The sequence below is a fragment of the Harpia harpyja genome, chromosome 19 (genome assembly GCF_026419915.1).
Source record: "Harpia harpyja isolate bHarHar1 chromosome 19, bHarHar1 primary haplotype, whole genome shotgun sequence".
NCBI classification, from domain to species: domain Eukaryota; kingdom Metazoa; phylum Chordata; class Aves; order Accipitriformes; family Accipitridae; genus Harpia; species Harpia harpyja.
In genome coordinates, this window is record NC_068958.1 from 119695 (window position 1) to 137172 (window position 17478).

Here is a 17478-nt window from a genome sequence, read left to right on the forward strand (position 1 = left end):
TTTTTGTGTCCTTGCACTTTAAATCCTCCTCTTTATTTTCTTACAATTATTAGCTAAATTATTTCATTGGAATCTTTCCTTCAATGGAAGTTTTGATATAAGCAAAGTTCAGAATCAGTACTTTTTTTATCAACTGAAAGAATTTTTAATCGTAAGTCTATCAAACACAGACAAAACACACTATATAGCACATTTTATGCTTCACGTAACAGCAAGAAGTCTGTATTTGTGGTACTAGCTCAATTTTTAAAACTGTTGATCAAACACAATAAAATTTTGTATGGGACCTCCTTTATAAATGGTAATATGTGTATATAATATATTTTACCTTTATAAAATCTGCGATCTGCTGCAGTAAAAAAAAAAAGTATATTAAAATACATGTGAGCTTCATTAGTACTGGATTAACTTCCTTAACTGCATGGCAGATATTTTTGCCTTAGTGAGATATAATAAGCAGAATGATAGTTACAGGTAGGTGCTGATTGTAACAAATAACTTCACACTGAATTTCTGATTGTTTAGAGATAACAGGAAAACATTTTGTATTTTCCACCTGTCTGTATGCCAGGAAGCCAAATGAACTTAAGAAATTGAAGAGCAATATGGACCTGGATGCAGATGGCTGTAAACTGGCTATGAATAAGTTGCATGTTTCTAACCATCAGAAAAATGAAATTCTGGAACAGGCATAAGCTAAGGGGGCAAAACAAAACTACTTTTTAGATGAAATGTAACAAAATGATGGAAGATATGCCTGGAACATTCTGACCTGGTGAGATCAATGACATAGTGAACTACATGTGTGATGAAAGTTAATTAGATGTGATGTTGTGATGGTCAGGGACTGCGGATCCTTACAGGTCTAGGTTCGGTTGTAGCTAAGCAAACTAGCTCATTTTTGGGGATCTTAATAGAGTACTTGTACAATTGGACATCACGTACTTAAAACCTAGTGGAATTTTGCTGGTAAATCATGTGTTCTTCATCTGTTTTTCAGTTAGCCCTGGGACCCTCACGCTGGAGGCATATGCTGTCCAAGTCTGAGTCCATTAGGTCTCACCAGAATCTGAAAAGCAAGCATTTCTGCAGCCTCGTGCCTAGGCTTTAATAAACAAAGTGGCTTTAACCAAATTGTTAATCCCAACTATTGTCTTGAGGTTAATGGTGAGATGCCAGAGACACCTGTCAGTCTTGCAAAAGCAGAGTGGCAGGGGGATGTCATAGTCCAAGCCTGTGGGAGGGATTCAACTTGGGCTTGAACCAAATAAGCGGTAAAAAGAAATAAAAGAGCCACCGTTTAGCTACCACTGTGTGCTGCAGTTCTTAGTATAGCACGTAGACTTGACACTGTTATTTCTCCTTTACAAAGTACTAGCAATATCTTCAGTGATCCCTCTTCTGTTTAAAGTATGCTGAGTCATTTACTGCTTAGACTAGGTCAAAAAGAGATGGGACAATTGCATTCTGTTTTGGGTATGTGCCTGAGAGGACTGGTTAGGTTTGAAATAGCTGCCAGCTCAGATGCTGAAGTCTCTTATGGCTAAAGAATTTATACTGGGAAACCAAAATGTTTGGTTTATGCAGCCCTAGAAAGGGAACTTCAGGGCATGAAACTAAAATTATGCCTCAGACTGGAATCTGTGTGTGTATATGTATGTCTACAACACTCAAAGCTAAAAACTTTGCAAGATGGAAGGGTGAGGTCAATGTGTTAGGCTTTGAGTGCAAATTTCTAATGGCTGTGTGAGCCTGCATGACATTAGTTATTATTTAGCAAAATTTTAAACTCTTTGCAAATCATTCTACCCCACATTAGCAGGATGAAGCTGAAGGTTGACAGCATTGGGTGTGCTCCTTTGAGGTGAACTACTAGTTAGCTTGTAGTGGAAAGAAAGAAACTGAACTTGGAAACGGCTTCCAGGAACACAGAGTCCTTAGGTAGATTAGTTTTGCTTCCTCCTTCCTTGACAATTCTGTAACTCTGGGGACTTGGGCTGATTGTGAAAGACACCAGCAATATCCCTGGCACTGATCACCTGGCACTAGTGTTTTTTTAGTTTTGAACAACCCATATCACTTTGACAGCTAAGAAATATAGTACAAGTGTAGAAGGCATTCTTTTAGCCTCTCCCTCAATGCACAATACAGACCACTGATACCAGCCATAGTCCATGGTTTCAGAAGCTGTTGCTCGCATCCAGTCATGTGGTTCCAACCATTCCAACGTATGTAAATTCTGGCTTGCTTTGCTCAGCCTACAAAGTATAAAAAACTTCCAATCTTCCCAATCATCTAAGAATCTGTTCTTCTTGCTGCAATATAGGTTACTGGAACTTTTTGTATCTCAAAGATACAGGACTAACTAAGCCTTCTTGCCTAGCTCCAAAACTTGATTGTTAGCAGTAAGAGTTTGGTGCTTTTTGTGCAACTGCAACTTCACCTACTCATTTACGAATGTTACTTGAAATCATCTGCAGTGCAAATGTGGAAATGCACAAGAATGCGAAGGCAAGAAGAAAATGGACTAACATTAACTAGATTTCTTCAAGAGGGCTTGCTGATGTGTGCTTTCTCCTATCTTACCTTTTTCTTTGAGTCCCTTAGTATTTGGGAGTCTTTATTTTGGGGCATGCTGGAGGAGAGGGTTCACACCATCATTGTTGCTCTTGATGTGGAGTGTGAGATGAGGCAAAGCAAGTATATGACACATAGGTGCAGGAGTCAAAAGTCTACAAACTTGGGTGCTCGAGGTGCACGTATATCCACAGGGATGTCCATATATATATGTGTGTGTGTATATATACACATATATATGGACAAATACATCCCAAAAGAATTTTTCACTAGAAGTAACTTTCTTTTTCAATATAGGTAAGAAATTTAAATCTTGATTCAATAAGAGAAATCTGTATTACTATGTTTCTCCAGCATGCCATTAAATCTAGCTCCAGAGAAGAATCCAACAGCATGATACTTCAGTTTACGTATGTGGGTTGTTTCCCCCCGCCCCCCCAATTTGTCGCTAAGGTTTGTTTTGGAAGATGTCTGTGGTGTAGTTAAAAAAAGGAGTAGTTTTATTTTGTTCAAAGATTTTGTGAGCACCTTCTTGCATTTTTTTTTTTTCAATCGATTGTCCTCATAGATTCTGCTTTTCAGCATTGCCAAGTTTGTGAGAGGCTCAAAACATGTTCATGATTACAATGTGCAGTGAAAGCTCAGTTACTTCTTTCCTTCTTTTCGTCTTGTTTTGGGACAGAAACCTGGGCATGCACCCCTCAGTAGCCTTTAAGAAGTGAATGTTGTCCTAATTGTAGCTAATAGTCAGTAGATGGGCTATCCATGGTAAATACTTTCTACGTTGCTGTTTATTTGGGAAAAAATGAGTAGCAGTAAATAAGATAAATTTGTCTCTCACTCTGAATAACTGACTGCTTTTACTAGATCAGTCTGTCTTATTCCTTAGTTGCTTCGTTCTGCCAGTCTTAACACATCTTCCCATAGTGCATATCACGCAGTATTCTTACCTTGTATGACAGGCTTAACACGTTATTGTATATTTCAGCTTGGCCTAATTACATTTCTTTCTGTCTCTTCGCGTTAGGCACACACAGGACTCTTGTTCTTTCTGTTGGGTGTTTTTTTTTGTGAAAACGGTCTTCCAAGTGGCCAAAATTTCAGTCAAAATAAACCAGGGATACTCTAGGCTTTTGAGACAAATTGTCCTTGTTTCATATGCAGTGCCGCTGTGAGGTCTGACACTGAATTTCTGCTTAGAATGACTTTATATTTTATGTCACTCAAGAAGTCTATTGTTTTGGTCAGTTTTGTTGTGGTTTTCCCCATCTTAACTCATTCTGCTTTAGCCAAGAAACATTTCACTCCCTATGTAGTGATAAATTATTATTTTTTACCTGGATGGAATAAGATAAACATAGGGCATCTCTGAAACTGTGTCTTGAATCTGTGAAAACAGTATTAGAGTGATCAATATTTATGCAAATTTAATACTGCATTTCAGATTGTATGCACAGTTTCTAAGCTTGCATGAAAAAAGACCAGATGAATCCATTAGAATCCATTTGACTTGATACCAGTCAATCACTGCTGGGTTTTTGAGCAAGTGAATTCTGACTGGTTTATATAACAGTAGAGATGGGTTGAATCTATAATTTTACCATTTAACTTGCTGTGACCTGTGTCAGCTGCACATGCTGCTTGGAAGATCTTTGTCTGACTGCTATCTTAGAGTGAAGAACATTGTGCAGTCTGTCACTTGAAATACTGAGGAATGATTACTTACCTTAAAGAAGCTATGGCTTGCTGAGCATGTTGTATGCACAGTTTTTGTACCTGCCATTCATTTTTGCTATGCTGGATTCCTTATGGATCAAAAGAACTCAGGAGGTCCAGCTGTCATGGAAGTCATTCTGACTCTTTCTTCCTCAGTGAAATGAATTTGCTATTCCCGAGATACAGATTCAGCTGTAGTAAGCCATTGTTATTCAGAACAAATCTAATATTTCATGCATGCGGTAAATGCATAGGTAAGGTGGAAATCTATAAGGAGAACATATTTTGCAGGCAAAGATCTGTTCTGTTACAGCTTTTTTGAAAGGACTAGATTTTGCTAGTGCCACTAAAAGCATTGTTCTACAAGTGGAATTGCAAAATTCTGTTGTAATTGTTAGTGTCCCAGTATTAGTTTGTGTAAAGGAAGCAGAATTTTGCTTTAGTGAATAATTCCAAGGGAATGTTTTTTGTTAGACCCGTGGGAGTTCTTACCTAAGATACACCCAGATAACAGTTTCCAGTTCTTTCTTCAGTTTTGAACAGTGTCTATAAAAACGGTGGGTTTTTAATGTGACTTTCAATATAGATAAAGATTTGTTCTTTCAATAGGCTGAAAATATTTTCCGAAGAAAGTGTTCCTCTCTTTGGGCCTCCCCTTCCCTCCCCACCTGTCTTTACAAATCACCAGGAATTCAGGGATTTTGTGTTAGTGAAATGTAAGTGAGTTATTCTTTTGCTAGAAACACTTTTTTAATAAGTGCTTTAATATATTGAAATTAACAATGCTTAAAATGTAAACACATTTTCTTGTGTATGCTGCTGTTCTGTATAGAACTTTTTTTCAAATCTGTAGCATAAGTGGGATGTCAGTTCGATGAAACTGTTCCAGTCAGATGAACAGAAATCTGAATTTCTATGCAGTTATGCTTCTCGGGCTACTAGATACAAACTGACTTTTACATTTGCAGAATGTGCAGCCATATTTAGCTTTGCATTTTCTTAAAGGAATTGGAGAGCTGAAAGAATTTATAGTGCTTTTCCATATTTAGTAATAGAAGGTGTTAGGTTAGCAGCTCTGAAAACCTGAAAGTATAAGCTTTTCTGAATGCATGCTGCATAGGTGCCTTTCAGCACCTTTAAGAACTTTTTAATTCTGTAATGATTTAGTTTCAGTTTTCATTGACTCTTACTTGCCCTTCTAAATCAGCAAGAAAGAAATGTTTGAGAACTGATTGTGATTATTACAGTTTGATGCTTACCTGACAGGAACTTGACTGATAACTCATTTTGCATATTTAAATTAGTTTAGTACTTAAATTGATTAGCAGTTTGTTTTTATTTTTTTTTATTAGTTAGGAGGTTATTGGGATGCCTTGAAGAATTCTCCTATTAGTAATTTTTTTCTTTTAAGCTTAAGGGGTCATTATTCACTAAAAAATGTGCAAAAAGGAGGCAACTCTAAATTACTAAGGGGAAAACAGGTATTTTTGTACAGAGGCGGTCTAGAGTCAGTGGAAGTTGTCAAAGTTCATTTAGGTAATGTATCTTCTTTTCCATAATATTTTAGTAATAAATGGGGAAAAAGCCACCTTGGAAACCCCAACATTTTCTCAGAAACGTCAACGCACTCTAGACATGCTGATCCGCTCTTTATACCAAGACCTGATGCCTGATCTACACAAGGTAAATGTAAGTCAGAAGTCTCTGCATCCCTCACGTGCTCTCCTGTTCTCACTAGTAGATTGAGTGTTCTGTTGCTTTAAAAGACTGTAATCCTAATAAGCACTGAGTTGCATACACTAGGCTAAATACCACTTGTCATATAACTTGTTTTACAGTTATATGAAAGTTTACAGACAGTCCTTTCAGGATAGGACTCTTCATGCATTTGTTTAAACCAGGTGTGAGGAGAAGCATAACAATGTCATACTTTGTATAAACTTACCTGCAGCAAAGGAATAGGAAATTTAGACTTTGCAAATACAGGTATTAGTCTTGTCACCATAAAAACTGCAATTACTTATTCCATTATGTGTAAATTTGGATCATTTTTACCCTTGGGTAACAATGAGATAACTTCATTTTAGGGTGATGAAGACTTATTCTTAAGGTGATTCTTAAATAACTAAAAAGAAGTTCAATACTTCTAAAATTAGCAAGGTGCTATATTTTTTCCCACTGTTTATTTCTCTTAGCTAAATAGGTCTGCTTAAAGGTTTTTGTCCATATATTCCTATCTGTGGTCTTTGCTATGATTGTTTAGAACATAACAGTGATAAACTATGACAGGTTGAGAAGTAAAGCACTCAAGGACTGGCAGAGTTGCAGTTTCTGTTCTCTGAGAAGCTATACAGTTAGATTCATCACTACAGGAAAATATAAAAAAAAAAAGACAAAATTTAAATGATATCACTTTAAGTTAACTTGGATTAAAAGATTATGAAAACTTTTGGTTCAATTTAAAAAAGAAATGTTTTCTGTTTTAGAACATGCTCAATAGAAGGTCCTTCAGCGATGTGTTACCAGAGTCCCCAAAATCAACACGGAAGAAAGAAGAAGCTCGGCAAGCAGAGTTTGTCCGACTTGGTCAGGTAGGATCAATTTAGGAGGCACGCACCTATGTTTACAAAGACTGCGTCACCCCTTTTGTTAGAATTTGATTAGCTTGCAGAGTTACGTCAGGACTTAATGCAGTTCTCTGTGGTCAGAAATAGTTTTGTAGTATTGTGTTAGTTTAAGCTACATTAAGGTAAAATATAAATAGAAGTATTTATCTGTAACACCTGAGGTACACAACACAATTACAAATATTTATAAAATACATAAGCTAAAGGAAGGTTGGAAAAATCACACCTTAGGATCAAACCTAAAAGGTCCTTCCTTACTTCGTGCAGCAGATGCTTTCTGTCTCCAAGAAGAATAGTGCTCTGTCTTTTTCTGTGCTTTAGAAAAACATAATCTTTCATGGATTTCCTCTATATGTCTTATTAAGATTGAATTTCTTAGAAATTATTTACCCTACTTCAGCCAGGAAGAAGTTTTGACAGTCTTTCTGCTAAATCAGAGGTTGCCACACATCTTTGAACATACCAGACACTGACTTCAATTTCTGTGGGCTTATTGACATGTTGATTCCATGAGGAGTAAAACTTCCTGATGATTTAGATAGTCTGTTTTGATCTGATAGTTCACTGCAGCAGGAAGAAAGACAGTGTCTATGCTCATCTGTTCCCCTGTCCCTTCCCGCTTGTCTCTTCTTGATCGTAGACTGATGACACGGTTCTGCTGCTTATCTTAAGAATACCTCTTTTCTGAGCTGATTTAACTCAGCAGGAGTTAACAGAGCAGGAAACCAAAACAGAAAAAAATGAAATGAAACAAACAAAAAAAAAAAACCCCACACCACCAGCAAAACCCCAGCCTCCTCCCTTCCACCCATTTTTTTATCTGAGTTAGTAAGCTAAAGAGTGGAAGAGTTTGAGAAGTTCCAGGTCCGGTTAAAGGTAGAGAATGGAGCCAGGTGGTTGAGAGCTGGTGCAAAAGAATCTCGGGGCTGTTAAAGCCTGCATTGGCAGGGCTGCAAAGTCCGCTCCTCTGTGCTTTGCCCACCTTTTCCCCAGCCACTTTGAAATAACTAGTCACTCTAGGCAGGTTCCCCAAGTTTACTAACTACTTTGCAGAATTGAGGGAAAACATGGTTATTGAAAGTATAGAAACCTATAAGCTTGATCCCCTTCACCTCCCCCAAGTTAAACTCTAAGATACTCATGTTACAATCTGGTTGGGACCCATTTAAACAAGACTTCCATCCCTGGCGTGGCCTTCATCGAAGGGAAACCTATATGTGGGTTAAAAATTCATAGATACCTGTTTGTTTGTATTTTTTTTGAAGGTTCTTTCCACATTTAAATCTTTCCCTTCCCTAAAAGAACTTTCCTCTAAGTTACAAACTGTAGGCTTGAACACATTTTAACATGCCTTCCAAGTAGCTCTTAATCATTCTTGCCAAACTCTATGAATGTGTCTGTATCCTTAGTTATATTCAGTTGAGGTTTTTAGACAGTAAACAAAACTCACTGATGACTGGCTCAGCAGTATATTTAAATCATTTATTTATCGTCAAGGTGATCTCAGCTGACTGGTGGGATGAAGTTAAAATGTTAATGCAATGAAGTATTTTGTGCATCTCTGTAAGCTGACAGCCATGCTTAATGCAAATGTGCAAATGGTGCACGCAGCTGATTACTGCCACTTCACAGAGACCATGCGTGATAGTAGGCAAACTTCAGGGCAGTAAAATTGGTTTAGGTAATTTCTAAACTTTGCATTAAAGAATGCTGTGACGATTCCATGTGTCATAGCTTTATAGGAACGCTGCTGTAAAGATTAGCAATGAAGGTATATGTGATACCTTAAACAGACTTACTGTGTATCTTGCTGAAACTACATTTATATGGTGTTTCTCTAGAGTTCTTAGCCCTTTCAAAATCAGCTCGCTTTGAGTTACTTTTAGTTGAAAAATTTGCGATACTGTGACCATGTGTCCTTGGCAGCCCTGGCAATGTATATATAGTTTGACTTAGTGGTTTGTTATGAAGTTTTGCAAGTGAAAGGCGAGCTTGTATAATTGATAAAAGGATCCTCTATCCAGCTAGCTTATAGAATGAATTGTGTAGATGACTAGCTTGTATGATTTGAGGTGGAGGCTTTTCTCTGTTACTATGTTTGACACTTCTTTTCTGATTTTGAGTTTCCATTTAACAAACAAACAAAAAACCCCCCAAAAACCCAACCAACATATGTTTTGGCTGAGAAGATACCTAGCAGCCCTCTAGTGATTCATGCAGTCTTTGTTCAGGATATACAGAATTCCGCTTCTTTCCTCATTACTTAAAATGTGATAGGAATTCCAAACTGGACTTACTTTGTTGTCCTAAATTGTCCTTTCTTTATAGACTTTAGCTTGGGTATTGCTGACAAAAACTTAATTTAAATAAAACATCTGTTTGTATTAGGCATTGAAATTGAAAACCACTGTGAAAGGGGATGCCACGGCCAACTTGGCAACCACAAGCTTTTGTAAAAAGGAGGTGAGTGAACCCATCTGTCTGAGAAGAGTTATGAAAAAATTAAATGCTATCGAGTATGACATTGCATATCAGTTCTGCATGCTATTTATTTACTTTTGTAATTAGATCCTGTAGCAGCAAAGATGAAATGTATAGTGTCAAAGTGATTCTACAGCCAATATCAAATTAATAAAAGATGAGCCTGGAGGCAGAAGCATTTCTGAAGTTAAAGCAAGTGTGGATATTTTTATATCTGAGAATATTTGATGAAAAAGCCATCTTCCATACGCAATCATCTTTTATTTTAACTTCTGCATCAAGTTTAAAACAAAATTAAGTTGTGTTTTTATTTCCTGTAGTACCAGATTTTGTAAGCAAATTGCATATGCATGGTGGTACATACGTTTTAAGTCTATAGTGGTTTGGGTTTTTTTAAGTAAAGTACATATTGAGTATTTCCAGGGTTGCACTGAGTATCAGCTGTGTGTGTTTTAATTCCAGTGTTACAGGAATGTGTCTTACACTTACTAGTGTCCAAACCCAATTAATACAGAGAGTATTTCCTCTGCAAGACAATATACTAAATTTTGATATTTCAAATCTAAAAATTTTTGGAAATGTATGCTGCCAAAAGCATTTACATGTTTTTCTTGCCATTGTCCATCTCATTCTGTGTCTGTATGATTTGTATTTCTTAGCATACTTAATGTGTATCCCTTATGTTACTTCATAGCCTTGGGAATCTCAATCTTTCTGCAATAATTTTCCTCATGAGGTTGTCTGTGCAGATTCTTGGGGCCAGTCCTTGCTGGTTTCTACAGATGCTGGCATCTTGTTAATAGATGGTTAGTAAATGATCCAGTGTTTTTGTGTCAATTTTTATGTATCTGACCATTTTCTTGAAAATGTATATTCTTAAGCTCTGTTCAGGTGTTGGTAGGTCTTCACCTACGGGGATAGTTGCCAGTCCAAGTGAATTTATAACGTTTACATAATCTAGTTGCAAAAATTCTCTCTGCACCAGAATTAAGCCATATTGGGGAGCCAATGTTAATGCAGATTTCCGAATGTTTTGTTATTTCAGATGTTGTCTTCTTGATCATCTGAAAAGACTTACGAAGTCACATCCGAGCTCAAGGAGTGTTTAAATGGCTTATCTGGATTTCTTAGCCCTTGATGATAGTGAGCATGAAGCCAAAAGCTAGACAATGAAAGCCTGCTTCTTCCATAGCAATGATATTGCTAGTTTGAGCCCTTATCTTCTGTGTGCCACATAAGGCCAGCGGGACTGAGGGAACGAAGTTAGTTTTCGGTGATAATTCTCAAACTTTCTAAAGGAAGGTCCCTTTTAGGCTTCAGCTGCACACTGCGATCCATGGCAATGATAAAACTCTCCCGTGAGGAAGTATTGGCTATGATGCTGTGGTATACATAGCAGCTTTGTGCAGCTTTTTTTTGTTTTCACAAGGAAAAAAACGAGGCTTTTATTACAAGAAATAAATAGGTCAAAACAGGTGACTAGGAAATTTTAGCAGGATTTTGGATAAATATGTGTGTTTCTTTTTTTAGATGGTCAACCATCAGTGCAAGTATTTGATAAAACTCTCCAAATAAAGCAGATGCATGTGTTGGAAGCTCTGGATCTTTTGATTGCCCGAACAGACAAAGGTAGGAGAGGTCCCTGTTCTTTGATTCTCATATGAATGTGGCTGGTGCTGGGTATGTACGTCTCATGAGACAATCATGTGTATCAGTGGCAAGTATATTAGATACCTCATTTAGAATAAGGGAGCACATACAGCAGCTGCTGTTATTTTCTAAAAGGCTGGGCAGGGGGGGGAGGAATCCCTAAATGCTCATTCATATTTCCTTCAAGGCAAGCCTGAAACTGGTCATATGGTCTGTCTTCAGCCACTGTAGGAACTCGACAGTCTTTGGAAATCTCCTTGACTGAATTATATGTTTATTCAGTTGTGCAAAAATGTGGGGGAAATTACTTACGCTGTCACTTTTTTACCAAATGTGTTTTACTGGTATTTATTCTGTTAACTGTCACCACATCCTAGTGCTATAGAATGTATTTTCTTGAAGGTTCTGGTATAAAATGTTTAATGACTTAAATGTTGTTTGGACAGAGAATGTTTTCTTTTTAGCCTCATTCAGAAGCATTAAATGTGCATAAACTGTGCACTTTTTCAATGAGATACTTTTAACCCAATAGTCTGTGATTGAATTTCACAAAGTGAACATACACAAAGCAAGAACAGGATCTGTATGTTTAACACAGAGAAAAGAATTATGAATATGATTGTTTTATTGGGTTTTTTTACCATGTTACGTCTGTTTGCTCAGTATTGGCGGAAGTTATATTTACACAATCTTAAGGTAAAACGTGGTTCCTTTTGTATCATTGGGAATTGCCCAATTTGGCTGCACCTGATGAAATTCACCCTGGGACCTTACAGAACTGGCTCAAACTACCTGAGAGCCATTTGCAGTTCTGTCTCAAGACACCTGGAGGGTGGGTGACATTTCTCAAGATCTGAAAAGGGTGGTTGTATCTGAAGCTTGGTTTGTGAAGCTTCTAGAAAAGATAATTACATTTAATTGTCAAAACGTTGTACTGTTTGGTACTGTTTTGAGGTAACAGAACAAGATATTACTGGCATCAATTCATGACACTTCAAACAGTCTGATGAAGTCTTACTCGTGTAAAAAATTGCAGAGATTTTTAACTCTTCATATGGATGGTTTCTGAAACTTTTAGGAGAAAGTTCTTTCGTACTCAGTAGAATTCTGGCCTCCTGTTTTGTATTTGCATACCATATTGCCTTTCATTTTCAGACTGCACTTCAGCAGCAAAAATGAGAGAAATAATGAGTTAGATGAGCAGAAGCACGCTCATAAACTGGGTTCAAAGACTTTGTGGGTTTTTAGGATAAAATGTTATGTGTTACAAGGTTAACTTTTTAAGCTTAACTATCAGCAAGAGCTTATTCATGTCAGCATTCCAAGAGAAGGTGTTGAAGAAGGCACCGATACAGCAGGTATCAATGACAGCAGCACAAATTGCTTTGGTGGCAATGGCCTCTGTTCTAATGCAGACACAGTTAAATCTAACACTACAGTGGGGTTGTTTGGGACATTTGCTGGTTAAATTTGTCCTAGTAATGAGAGGCAAGGCACAAAAATGGATCAATTTTGTCCTCCAAACACACTTTGGTTTTTTGTTCTAGCTTTATTTTGTGAAATGCCTAGACACGAGGGTGAGGGGGGGATGAGGAAGAGCTGCTTTGCTTGGAAGAATCAAGTCTGTAGGAGGTGAAGAAAAACTAAAAAAGCTCAGATGATAGTCACTTCTATAGGCAGCCACAGATAAATCTAACACCACAGTGGGGTTGTTGGGAACATCTGCAAAAGAACTAGTATTGTGAAAGAGGAGTGATGTATCCTAGAGGACACACTGGTCAAAAAGCCAGAGCTATTTTAAACGACAAGGAAAGGTGAAGATTTATGTCTGCTGAAAGGCAGGAGTGCTGTCAACCTGTGGGGTGCACATCTCTCAGCGTATGGGGATTTAAACCCCAATTCCTTTCTAAAAGCATATCAAACCAATTTCAGTGAAGGCAGTGGTCATTGTTCTGTCTTCATAGTGAAATGCCTGCCTGGGAAGGAAGTTACCATATGTGTTATTCTCTGCTGCACACGCATAGCATCTTCACAGAGGTAAATATGGCATGTTTGATGGAAGCATAAAAGGTCTTTTCAAGTTTGGCATAACCTCCAAAAATAATAGTGCTTAATTTAGGTAGTAATACTTGCTCCCTGCTATGGCTGCCTGTTTACAACCATTTCTTGATTTGAAGTATGCTGACATTCACATTGGCCAGAAGAAGTTCTTGAGTTTTGCTGTGGGTACACAGCTGTAGCATTTCAGAATTGTCTGCATCACCAAGAATGTTTGTAAAATACCTGGCTGAAATAGTAGCTCAGGTATGAAGACTGAACACTACAGTTACCACTGGAGGACCAACTACTTAATCAGAGGCAGAATCTAGGAGAAAATTCTAATAAATTTAGAATAAACTTTTTTCTGTCTTGAATGGCTGCACTAAAAACTATCTCTGATCTCAGTGCAAGTGATGGTAGTCATAAGAATTACAGCTGATTCTAGATAGGAAAGATGGCCTTCCTTCAGGTTGTGTCAATAGCTGCTTTAGCTTAAAATCAAAGTTGGTAGAAATGGAAGAGTATTTTAAGGTGTTTGGTCATGTGTAGGTTTTTGTATATGTGGTGGTGTTTGAAAACACTCACATGCAGCACCAAGAGTTGTGCATTAGTTGTAAAACAGTGGGTGAACATGCAAGTCCTTGATTACATTTCTCATTTAATAGCATTAAAATGTTCCATGAATTTGAGAGCCACTCTTGATTCCTTCCCTAAACAAAGATAGAACAGAATTGTTAGGGACTTTAGATTGACAGAAATGATCAATTAGTTGCTAGGCAGCAACCACAGCCGTCCAGTTTTGCGCATGGGATTATAATTTGCACTTTCCGAGAGTTGGCAACAAGCTGAGAGACCTTCTGAGCAGATATTGTGTAATCATAAGCAATCATAAGCAGTTATTACAAAGGTTGATGACAGGACTAGTAGTTAACAGAAAACTCTCATGATGCAATGTTCACCAAGTGTCATATTTCTAATACTGACTCTGCCTTATGCCTTTTTGAAGTGAAATTGGAGCCTCCTATTTGTTTTCGTATTGATTTCCTTAGTCCTTTGGGATGCTATCAAAAGTCACTCATTTACCGAGAAAATTTTGGATTACAGATTGCTACAGAGGCCCATTCTGTTGCCTCTGCAGCTGTCTAGCTCAGATTTTGCCATGTCACTGTCAGATGAACGTCGCTAGCCAGGCCCAAAAGTATTGCATCTAGCGTGGAAGATGTTAGCTGGTCCAGTGCCATGGGCAAGGATGGTTTCAGAGAATATATATTATAATATATAAAAATATATTATATACAATATACTATAATATCTACTACTATATAGTAGTAGATATTTCGCTAGCTTGTGAAATTTTGTAAATTTGCGAAATAGTGTACATTTCCCTGTTCTGAAGCGCCTATATCATTCTTTGCTGCAGCACCACCTGATGGGAAACAGCTGCTGAACTGAAGGAGTTGGTTACTAGAATTGTAAAGCTTAGAGAGTTCATAAGCGGTCTTGTATGATGTCGAAGCTCATCCCCAGAGAAGCAGTATGCTTTGTTTCTCTTTGGAAGTATTAATTTCAAATTACCTCTATCTTCTTTTAACTTGTTTAACTGGCGCTCTTCATCCTTCAGGAAAAGACTCTCGTCTCCTTGTCTTCAGGCTCAGTGCTGTCCAAAAAGGTATAGAAACAAAGCAAATGATAAGAAGCAAATACGACTGCAGAGAAAATAAACTGGAGAGAACAAAAGGTAATTTCATTATCCTGTGTTAGAAACATGCACTGTGGTATGATGCCTGTAGTTGCCAGGGGCTTATTAGCTCCCTTGAGGCAGTTGTAGGTGTTCGCCTTTATTTTTTTCTCTGGACAGTCAATTCAAGCTTCGTTAAACTTATGTGTGAAACTAAGTCTGGTATAGTCGGCATGACATTTTAGAACTTTGTAAAAATACCATGTTACTTGGCAATCGCTGCTGATGAAAAGCTCTAGAGAAAAATAGGTATGTTGCTTCCAGGATTGAGGGGTATGAGAAGAATTATGCAGGGATGTGAGACTGAAATGAAGGGCGTTTTAAGGTGGAGGAACACTGGCAAACCTCCCTTAAATAGTAGTGCTTAGATTAGTTTGGGTGTTGGTGATTATTTTAGTAGACATAAACATTTTCTGGTCTTCAGAAGCAAGCTGCATTGGAAAGTTGGAACCTGCAGAATAATGAAAATCCAAGTATTTAGTCTTGCAAAAGGCGTAAGGGGAAAAATAGATTTCAAAAGAGTCATAGCTTTTTGGTTTTTTCTAGAAGCTAATGTTATCCTGTTGCGAGGTTTGTAATTCTGTGGTGCTAAGTCAAGCATCAGAGCCCCGTTGTACTAATCATCATACAAATACAGAACAAAAAAACCAGACCCTATCCCAAACACTTACAATCTAGAGCATTATTTCCTCAGGCTGCCATTTGTATGCCATTAATACTCACCATGGCAGTGAACTGAGGATTGTTGTGGCTATTCGGAACAAACTACTTCTCGTCACAAAGAAACATAATCCACGCAACATTTTAACCAGCAGCTCTCTGCTATCATCATCTGAATCTCCAGTAGAGGAGTTCCAGTACATCCGGGTATGTGTAATCTAATCACTAATTACCTTAACAGACTGGGCAGCACTCAGCTGGGGAGGGAGGGGAAGACAAAGAGCATGCATTTTTATCTTCCTGAACCTTCAGACAAATAACAGTGAGAAGCCATATGATGGAGTTCCATCATATATATGCCAAAGGAATCTTTCAGACTTTTTTAGTTAAGTTTCTGCTTGTTCTTTATCATGTTTCTGTACTTAGAGCACATTCCTTTAAATTCATGGAGTACCTTCAGCACCCACAGTAGGAGACTGAAAAAGAGAATAATTCTATTATTTACATTATAGGAAATATGCCTTTCTGACCCTCCAGTGGTTATGACACTAGTGGATGGACCTACTGGAGACAGTGACAATATGATCTGTGTAGCGTATCGGCATCAGTTTGATTTAGTTAATGAGAGTACTGGGGAGTCCTATAGATTGCATCATGTTGAAACAAACAAGGTAAGTTTTCATCATTGAAACTATTTTCTTGCAGAACCACACTGAATGCAATTTCTTGCAGACTCAGCATCCTGTGCTGACCTCCTGGGAGTGTAATTTTTGGAGATCCTCATGTGCCTTACTTTTCACTTCTATAACCCCTGCTTTAGGGCACTCTGAGATATTTTGTTCCTTTTGGGATACACAATAATAATCACTCCCAAGAGAGGTAGTTATAAGGTATGACATGTTAGGAAGGAGCCTGTGTTTCAGGCTCTGGAATATCGCTGTCAGCATAAATTCGTTTTTCTCTTTTCTTAGTCAATATTTTGCTTTTTGCTTTTTCTTTGTGGTCTCGGTGTTTTATGGTTTTAAGAAATAGCAGCAAAATAACTTCGGTTGTTGGACACCAGTATCTCATTCAGATTTGCCTATTTGCATGTACTAAGGCTAAAATATTTACAGGTAGCTTTTAGTTCTATTTAAGAAACTGCTGCCTAGTCAACGAGTAAATTAACTGAATCTTTCTAACTAAGACATAGGGTTGGGATGTAAGCAAATGTCCTGATTTTCAGAAAAGAGCTCCAGTATTTCCTGTTGCTGGGAAGATCTTCAGCATGGAAATGAGATAATTTTAATTGTTTCTAAATATGGATGTGGACATATAGCCTTAGTCGGGGAAAAAAAAAAAAAAGGAAGATTTTGCACAGTTAATCTTTTTTTTGTTGTTTTTCACTGACTCTCTTCCTCATAATTAGATAAGGGACTACTCTTTTCATTTGATGGTTCTTGTTGATAGGTTATTTTCTTTTTAAATCACCTGTATTTTTATTCAGATCTGATGATGAAGAGGTTTGGTACTCGTAGCATGGGTGATAACAGTGTAAACTTCTCCACAGCACTGGAAATCTGTCTTAATCTGTATGGGGAGGAGCTACAAGTAAAGAATGGGGATGGAGAAGTACACTACCACCACCACCCATTCTCCCTGTTCCTCTTCTCCCCAGGAATCCTTATTTCCTTTGAGAACACAAGCAAAGCAGACAATTAATACGAGCTGAGCCAGTGATTTTTCTGATGTTGAGATGGGACACAAAATTATTTCCATGCGTAACAGAGCAGAAGTGGCTTTCAGTCACTACAAAGGTTGGGTCAAAATGCATTTGGTATAGATATAGAAACTTCCAGGTCTGTTTAACAGTTCTTGACCTATACAGTAATCTTGAATCAAGAGGTGAACATCTAGCTTATTGTACAAAGGAAAGTCAAAGAACTGCTGTTGATGGCGGTCTCCAGCCCCTCTCCCTGCCCTAGTAGTAAATATTGTGGTCTGGGAAGC

General features: G+C 37.7%; 1 protein-coding gene across 12 annotated transcripts in view; it reads left to right on the forward strand.

Annotated features, from left to right (window-relative positions):
• The window catches only part of GARNL3 (GTPase activating Rap/RanGAP domain like 3), a 54202-nt gene that overhangs the window by 29815 nt on the left and 6909 nt on the right, over nt 1–17478 (forward strand). For 7 of the 12 annotated variants that reach the window (XM_052815968.1, XM_052815970.1, XM_052815973.1 and 4 more), the window contains 10 exons: nt 429–474; nt 4903–5009; nt 5861–5982; nt 6780–6884; nt 9309–9383; nt 10096–10207; nt 10932–11030; nt 14713–14829; nt 15524–15696; nt 16002–16160. In XM_052815968.1, the coding sequence (XP_052671928.1) occupies nt 429–474; nt 4903–5009; nt 5861–5982; nt 6780–6884; nt 9309–9383; nt 10096–10207; nt 10932–11030; nt 14713–14829; nt 15524–15696; nt 16002–16160 (1115 nt within the window). Of the gene's footprint in view, nt 1–428; nt 475–4902; nt 5010–5860; nt 5983–6779; nt 6885–9308; nt 9384–10095; nt 10208–10931; nt 11031–14712; nt 14830–15523; nt 15697–16001; nt 16161–17146; nt 17286–17478 lie in introns of all 12 variants that reach the window. The other 5 variants (XM_052815969.1, XM_052815971.1, XM_052815978.1 and 2 more) reach the window with 2 other exon arrangements.